Consider the following 8,502-nt stretch of genomic DNA (forward strand, 5'->3'; position numbering starts at 1 on the left):
ACACAATGAAAAATACAACACGAATCCCACTAAAAGTCGGGGATGGATTCACATATTCCTGGAAGAGTGAGGAGTACATGCTCCATTAAGTACAGCCAATATGCAATCTGTAACGGATGGAGATGTTTCTCATGTTGAAATTTGAGAGGCATTCAGATAATGATAATCGTAGAACTTTTGATGCGGCGGTTTTATTCTATAAGCAACATATTTCTTTCGAGGTTTTTCAATCAGCTTGGGCAGCTGGAAAGCTTCCACTCTATGTACTGATGCAAGTTAAAAAAAATGGAATCAATTAGAACCACATTTTGAAAGTATTATGAATGTCTGGAGACAAAGACAAAGTAGTTAATATATCACTAAAATTGTTTTAATTTGTAGAAAAAACGTATGATACCAATTGACAGTTTTCCGGCGTCAGTGATTCAAGAGATTCAACACAAAAAAAAAATAAAGTGTAATCTTTATCACAGTACCACTATAATCTACATTGATTAACTATAATATCATCCTATTTTTTTAAAATGTGCTGAAAATTTAACACCATTGTTAATAATAAAATCAGATCCTAGTTTTTAAAATCAAATAGTATTCAAAGATATAAGGAAAAAAAATCATGTCCACGATAAAATTAATTTTTCTATTCACTATGTAATAGATTATTTAAAATAGTATTGTTTTCAACTTACCCTCTATACCGAATTTAATACGATTTGCCTTTTTCATTTATATAAGGCCGTACAAACTGGTTCCAAAATGCTAACCCATAACAAATTTAAACAAATGGATATTTCTTTGGATTTGGCTATTTGATGCTAAGTGATTTTTCCTGAATTCTACTTCAAGTGGAGATTGAATTTTCCATAGAACCTTTCAGTATATTTAGCATTATAACAAAAGGCTTTTACGTCGGAGACAAATCGATGAAAATTCTACAACACGGAATTTAATTTCAATCGTTCAAGCATAAGTAAGAGAATGTGCCTAAGAGCAAGCTTTTGTAGTTAGGAATTCCCATGAAAATATCGAAAATAATACTATTATATTGATCTCTAAAGATTTTAATTAGAAAGATAATAACGCTTTCATTTTTTCAAATTTGATTAAAGTGACGTTAAAATATTTCATAATTTAATCGTCGTTGCCAGGAAACATAAAAGATTGCATTTTATTGTAAGAATAGAAAACCAATGATGATGGAAATAGCAATCTCAGGAAGAAGATTTGGTGGTAATCAAGTCTTCTTCAATGACGTGATACTATCATAATTTGGCCTTTGTAATATTTATCACGGACAAAATCATTTTTATCGGGTTTTGTGCCTCTAGCGGCTGATATTAATAAAGCATCTATATTGTGGTATAAATAGTTGATGACAGAGTGCTGCATACGTTAACACTCCGTGGAATTAGAAGGTTTCGATCGTATATAAAAACTGTTCTGTCACCGGTTGTGTAACAGGGACTTAGAATGGATTTATACTGATGGAACATACCACAATAATGAAGTGTACTTCATGGTTGTTTTTATTGTTAATGTTGAAAACTTCATTAGCTGGAAGGGTAAGTTAATGTCTTTGAATATGATAAAAAGTATTTTAAGAGAACTACTTTGTACTTAAAAATGATGTTACATGTATATACATGACAAAAGATTTATAAATCTCATTTTGTGAAAAAAACTCAATGTCAATATACATTACATTTATACATAGAAATACGATGGTTAAACCGAAGTATATGTAACTTTTAATTTATATGACAGCGCTTAAAAAGCATTATTCAAAATATGAGAAATATTACTAGGAGATTGAAATGAGGTAATTATATAACTTATTTAAACTAAAACTCCTATTCAGTTTGCTATAAGTAAATGCATCATGGACAACTTTAACATACGACATGAAATATTAGTTGAACTTGAATATAAAGGAATAAAATGTTGTCATACTTTTTGTTTACACTTTAAAAATATAAAGCGCAGGAATAAGCCACTTAATATAAATTGATAAGACGTCTCGAATAATTGTCATCAAAACGTCGATCTTTATAATTCTTTACAAAATCCTTCATTGAGATAAGTAAATTAAAGACTTAATACAATTCATATGAAAATTGGAAAATATTTCTTATGGTGTTCATATGTTTGGTTTTGTCTTCATTCATCATTGTACAAAAAAACATAATAATGCTTTAAAACGTTACCTGCCTACTGTTCAAAACTATATAAGAAATTGATATCATTTCAGTATACTTTGATATAAGTCTTCTTATAAAACTTCTTAATTTAAGCAAATGCTGCATCTAGAAATAAAAAAAAAATAACGGTAAGGAAGGAAAGTCTTTCCATGTCACTGAAGCTTTCTTTAATTATAATGTGGAGGTACCTATCAGATTGAACAGTGTCTGTGATGTAAAGAGGTACTTATTGTCACCAGTAATATACAATATGTATTGTTTATTTGGTTTTTTCTTGATTGTTATTCATTTTTAAAGTAACAAATGACACAGCATTTCAAATTAAAATGGAGTTTGTTTTTGATTTTTTTTCTCTTTTCTAACCTTTAAAAAACGTTATTAAAAAATCTTGTAACTTTTCATTCAAAATAATTTTATTATACTAAAATATTTAAAGGAAAACCTGTATATAGTTACCAGCAGCATTCAAAACTTTTCACATTGGGTATTTTTATTTCTGATATATCTCGCAATGCAATTAGATTTGTATCAACTGAATTAAAATCATTCTTGTGATAAGTTTATTAATTGAATAATTTGAAGTTAAAATTTAATTTATCCTTGTCGTGTGGACAAAGTAATGGCTGATTAATACATTAACTTGCGTTGGTTAATGGAATAAGGTCCGTTATCTTTGTACTTTAGATCTGGTGTTATGATTTTTGAATTATAATGTCTCATTTAGACCAGATAATCAGAGTTGTTGGATGTTAGCAGTACTACTGTTTTTTTAAACCCATTAACGTTCTGTTTTATAACCGTTAAGTGGTAATTGCAATTCTGTCATATTAACTCAATATTAGAACAGCTAACATAAGGTATTAAAAGCTTCTGTATCATTTCCCGTGTGTCTCAAACCCAGACGTATCAATATACAGTATGTGCAAATACTGCAAATATTGACCTAGATATCTGACCAGTAAAGAGAAAACTCATTTTACATATTATATCATGTAGTCACGTCACAGCAACATGTTTAAGGAGCGAACTTCTATCCGGTTAAACTAAATGCCTTACCTTTTATAACCGTCTTTGCTTCTCATGGACAGTATATACACCTTACCATGGTATTTAATGTCATACTGTTATTACTTCCGACAGCAGCAGTTTGTTTTTCGTGATAAAAGTTTATATTATATTTTGTCATTATTCAAGACAGCTTGGAGTATAAAAGATCAATCAAGTCTGAAGGCTGATCTGTTCCCATTTTATTCTCCAGTCATTTTTATAAACACGCAACAGCGATGTAATCAATCATTCTTAGAAAACGTAAAAGAAAATAAGGGTTATTTTCATCTCAAAATTTACTAAATGTGTAAAAATACTACTGTCATAACTAATGAATAATAAGGATGTTCGCTGCTGTATTGAAGAATAACAAATATTTCAAAGATCTTTCATGTTTCAACAAGAAGAAAAGGTTGGGTCAGGGCGCTCGGTTCTATTTTAAATAATTTTAAATAAGCATTTAAAACTTTGTTGGGAAAAAGGATTTCTGTAGATTTCCCATAGGTTTTGTCTACGTAGGTTTTACTTATTAAAACACTGAAGAAATAACAAGTATTTCATTTGAAAAAAACATTTTATGCTGGATTAAATGAAATTATGAATAAAAAGTGGGGGGGGGGGCAATTGGCAAAAAATATGAATGCTATGAAATGGATAAAACAAGGAGAGTCCAAAAATCTGATAAAAATGGCCGAGCTTGACCAGCAAACATTCTTAACACTAATACAAATTAAAAGAAAGAAATGATTTAATGGTCACTTACATTATCAAAGGATATGCACGTGATGAATTTCGATGCTGAATTAAAAAGAAAAATTGTATATACATTGACAACCAGATACATGGTAAATATGACTAGATATGAAATTAAGTATTCCATAGCGCAGTCAAGATTAAAACTGAGCGACAAAAATAAAGTTTGTGCGTGGTCTGAACCTAGAACAACGTATAATCAAATAATACCACTTTAACCACTATAGAAGTGTTTCTATCAAATAAAACAATACCTGATTAAATTAAATTGCTTTTTTAGCACTATTTAATACAACACTGTTATACTTCCTGCAATGATATCTTATCTTTATTACGCATAGCGTCGACCTTGCAATCGATTAAGATAAAACAAATTATAACATGAAACCAACATGTTAAAGAAAGGTTGTTCATTTTCATGTATTAATTTAATCGATGACTTTTCATGCTTAAATATTATCTTTTTAATCTTTAGTGCATATGTTTACATCTTACACGAGTTTTTTTTAGATGTGAAGCCGGTTTTTACCGGACTGAACGTTTATGATTAATGATAATATATTATATGCCAAAAACTTTGGTGTGACTAGTATAATGGTGTATACATGCTTTTTTTTTTACAATTTTTCTATAGGATTTAGACCGTTGTCTTTCTGACAACATAATGTAATTACTTAAAACAATGTATTATGCTCTTGGGCGTTTGAATGGTCAGAGTTGCTGATTAGTGTAAAGGGTTTTGTGTTCCAATATATATGGTGATGTTGAATCAAGTGGTAACTTGTTCAGCATTTTATTCTATTGCATTTTGTGCATCAACAAGCAAACAAATTAAGTGTTTTCTTAATTTTTTCCAGGCATACCATATAATTTTTAATTATCAATTCATAGTAACAATTTGCTTTCTTTTCAGTACACGTATTGCTCAGACGGTTGTTGTCCTCACGAATTTTGTGCCTTTAAATCAATTTGTTATCCTGTGTTGCACTGTCACAACGGTTGCCCGGATGGTTCCTGTCAGAACGGTCTGTGCATGCCAGATAAGTTATGCTTCCAAAATTCAGACTGTGAACTCGAAAATGTTTGTACTATGAACTTTAACCTAGGCTATCAGACTTGTCAGTTTAATCTAGATGTTGGAAGATCATTGTGTGTGGATAAATTTGGACAACCAAGTATTAAAAAGTATCCATGAGGAAGGTAGTTTATAATCGTTGAACGTGTGAATGGTTTGAAATCATTATATAATGGTAACATAGTCAGAATATTTTCTGATAATCAACGTAACCTTTTGCCTCAATAGAAGCAAAATTGTAAAGAGACATTCTTATATTCTATGGAAACAATATCGGGATTAAGCCGATCAACGTTATTGTTATAATCAGTCATTGCAAATTTTTAAGTGTAGGGATACTTTTATCATATATTTATTGTCCTTTTACGAAATAGACAATATATCTTATATATGGGAAACCATATTTAGATTTTTAATAATGGATTAAGAAAAATATCTATTAATGTTTCAATGTTCTTAGATCTTAAAACAGAGAACAGTTTTGTTGGTTCTATCGGGATTTATGTGAATCTTCAGAATATTGAATCCGGTAAAAAATTTAGACAATACGTGATAACAATTATTCATCAATGTAAACTGAATTTGTAACAAAACATAAATAATAAATCTAAATTCAAAGAAATGCAAAGTCCTCTTAAAACCACCGTTTATAACATATTTGGTGATTTGTCCATTAGAAAGTATACACAGTTAAATGTATTTTTTCCAAGTCATTTATAACGTATTTGGCTGAAACACATGGATAATAGGTGAAATAACATTTAACAAACACAAATATAAATGACAAAACAAATCACATTTCCACCTAAAAATACTTAAAAATCATCTTTTGCTTCTAGATTATTATTTTTTTAATCACAGAAAGCAAAAACAACACATTGTAATTGTTGCAACGGTGCTTTTTGGAAATTATTCAAAGTGTTCAAACTTGAGCAAAATGATCGAAAATGCATTTTCCGCGATTTTTTTTTTTTTACTTTTCCTCTAACTGATTTTTTACACATTTTATGTTAGGGTTTTTAATACAGATTCTTTTTAAACGAGTTGGACAGTTGATCAATTTTTTAAATTGGCCGTACTTGTGGTGTGAACCCCGGGGAAAAGTCTTTGTAAAAATTGATCATGATGACATGATCAAAACCTTATAAATCCAAGTTTTTTTATTCATTTATGTACTGAAATGATATCACTCGCTACTCATGACAACATTGAAGTAATGTGCTTTGTTGTAAGCTCTGCGTATATATATTAGCATTTAAAGTCACGTGTCCAAATCTAAGCTCTCAGTACACATGACAACATTTGAATTAATGTACTTAAATCTGATCTCGCTTCACATGATAATATTTAAGTAATGTGTTTAAATCTGATCTCGGTTCACACGATAACATTTAAGTAATGTGTTAAAATCTTATCTCGGTTCACACGATAACATTTAAGTAATGTAATTAAATCTGATCTCGGTTCACACGATAACATTTAAGTAATGTAATTAAATCTGATCTCGGTTCACACGATAACATTTAAGTAATGTGTTTAAATCTAAACTCGGTTCACACGATAACATTTAAGTAATGTGTTAAAATCTGATCTCGGTTCACACGATAACATTTAAGTAATGTAATTAAATCTGATCTCGGTTCACACGCTAACATTTAAGAAATGTAATTAAATCTGATCTCGGTTCACACGATAACATTTAAGTAATGTATTTAAATCTAAACTCTCAGTTAAAGTCAACAAATAAAAAAAAAACAACAATGGACACAACAAATGCCTGAACTGATAAAAATATATTGAATCACAGTTTACAAACTATTTTGTGTCAATTGTAATTGATAAGTTACATATTTACAATAGAAAAAAGACGCAACTTCACGAGTGTATTTTTATTCGTTTCGATAAACTACAAGAAACCCAAACAAATTAATTATATACTATAATCAATTAACCACTGATTATTGAAATTACAGGTATGCACCAACAATATTTAGTATTTATTATCTTTTGGCATGCTCTAGCATAATGTATAAGTTTGACTTGAAAACTTTTTAAGCGGGTACTAAAATTTTGCCGCAGATGAAAAGATAAATAACAATATGGAACGAGAAGTCTCGAGTTTGTCGTATAGTGTGGTCATGAGTTTTCTCTTTCCATCGATCTCTAAGAGTAGTCAATTGTTTTCATATACCAATTCGTAAGTTTAGACATTTGTAATAATCCAACGGAATTATTTATTGATATACGTTTAATATGTAAATATAAAGGCGACTACACAAAGGGTCCATGACTTATTCTCTTTTTCACCACCATACAGAACTAAATCTTTGTTACAAGTATTTATATTGACTTGTAAGACGTTGTTATTAGATTTGTTTGAAAAACATATCAGCCTGTCACCGTGAAATCTTTGAAACATCCGCCACAATACATATCACCCTGTCACCGTGAAATCCTTGAAACACCCGTCACAATACATATCACCCTGTCACCGTGAAATCCTTGAAAAATCCGTCACAATACATTTGAATTCCTACTTATAGACTGTACACATGTTTACCGTTTGAGACGTTATTTTTTGACATTTCATTTATAAAGCTTTTAAGATCCGCATTACACTATTTATGCGAAACAATTATAAGCTGAAATGATTCAATCTTGTTTAAATTAATTTGTAGACCCCAATAAATACACTTTTAATTCAAAAGGTCTGTACAATCATGTAGTTCGATGTAAAATAACGGGACCGTAATTACAAATTGGTTTGAAAAAAGGCCGGTTTTTTTAAACCAACATAATTTCACATTTGAATTGATGAGGCAATTTCAAATGAATCGTACTAATTTCAAAATCTTTAATTGACGGGAGAACGTCATATTTTTTTTTTTTTTTTTTTTTTAATCTTTGAAACACGTCTGACGACATCTATAGGTAATGTATTCGGGTATCCGTATGCAAATTTACAACAACAGCAGGAATTTACATTATTTACATTGATAATCGTCTAAATATAAGTCAACAATCACTCTTACGGGGTGATGGATCGTTAAAAACGACGCGGAACAGAACAAAAAATTAAATAAACGTCTAAATATGTTCATCATCACCAAATGATGTTAAAATTTATAGTGAATATTCCTCCGATATCTTTCTTCAGCATAAAAACTTCAGAGTTCAAGATCAAAACATAAAATCTGAAGCTGATTCACGCAGCGAATAATTGTACCTTTATTAGAGGCATACATATCCAAATGATCAGGAATCTGAATGAGAACGAAAACGAGGGTTTTTATAAATCAAAATCTGGAAATGTATTAAAAGTGGAAGACAATTAAGAAATGTTAAATTGAATTAAAGTAGTACAGCGTATTGATGTAAACCATAGTGCTGTACCAGCCTTAAACCAGGACCTAACAATGATTTTTTTCT

The 8,502-nt window shown here is 29.9% G+C and overlaps 1 protein-coding gene across 1 annotated transcript; it reads left to right on the forward strand.

The window, feature by feature from the left end:
* The first annotated feature begins 1,062 nt into the window (after positions 1-1,062).
* On the forward strand, positions 1,063-7,590 carry LOC148618433 (uncharacterized). Its single transcript, XM_088577351.1, has 2 exons — positions 1,063-1,562; positions 4,912-7,590. Exons 1-2 carry the CDS (start codon positions 1,485-1,487, stop codon positions 5,191-5,193), a joined length of 360 nt encoding a protein of 119 aa, XP_088433477.1. The 5' UTR covers positions 1,063-1,484; the 3' UTR covers positions 5,194-7,590.
* The last annotated feature ends 912 nt before the right edge of the window (positions 7,591-8,502 follow it).

The sequence above is a fragment of the Perna viridis genome, chromosome 4 (genome assembly GCF_037379345.1).
Source record: "Perna viridis isolate PV_CMFRI_1.1 ecotype Kerala chromosome 4, ASM3737934v1, whole genome shotgun sequence".
In the NCBI taxonomy this organism is placed as follows: domain Eukaryota; kingdom Metazoa; phylum Mollusca; class Bivalvia; order Mytilida; family Mytilidae; genus Perna; species Perna viridis.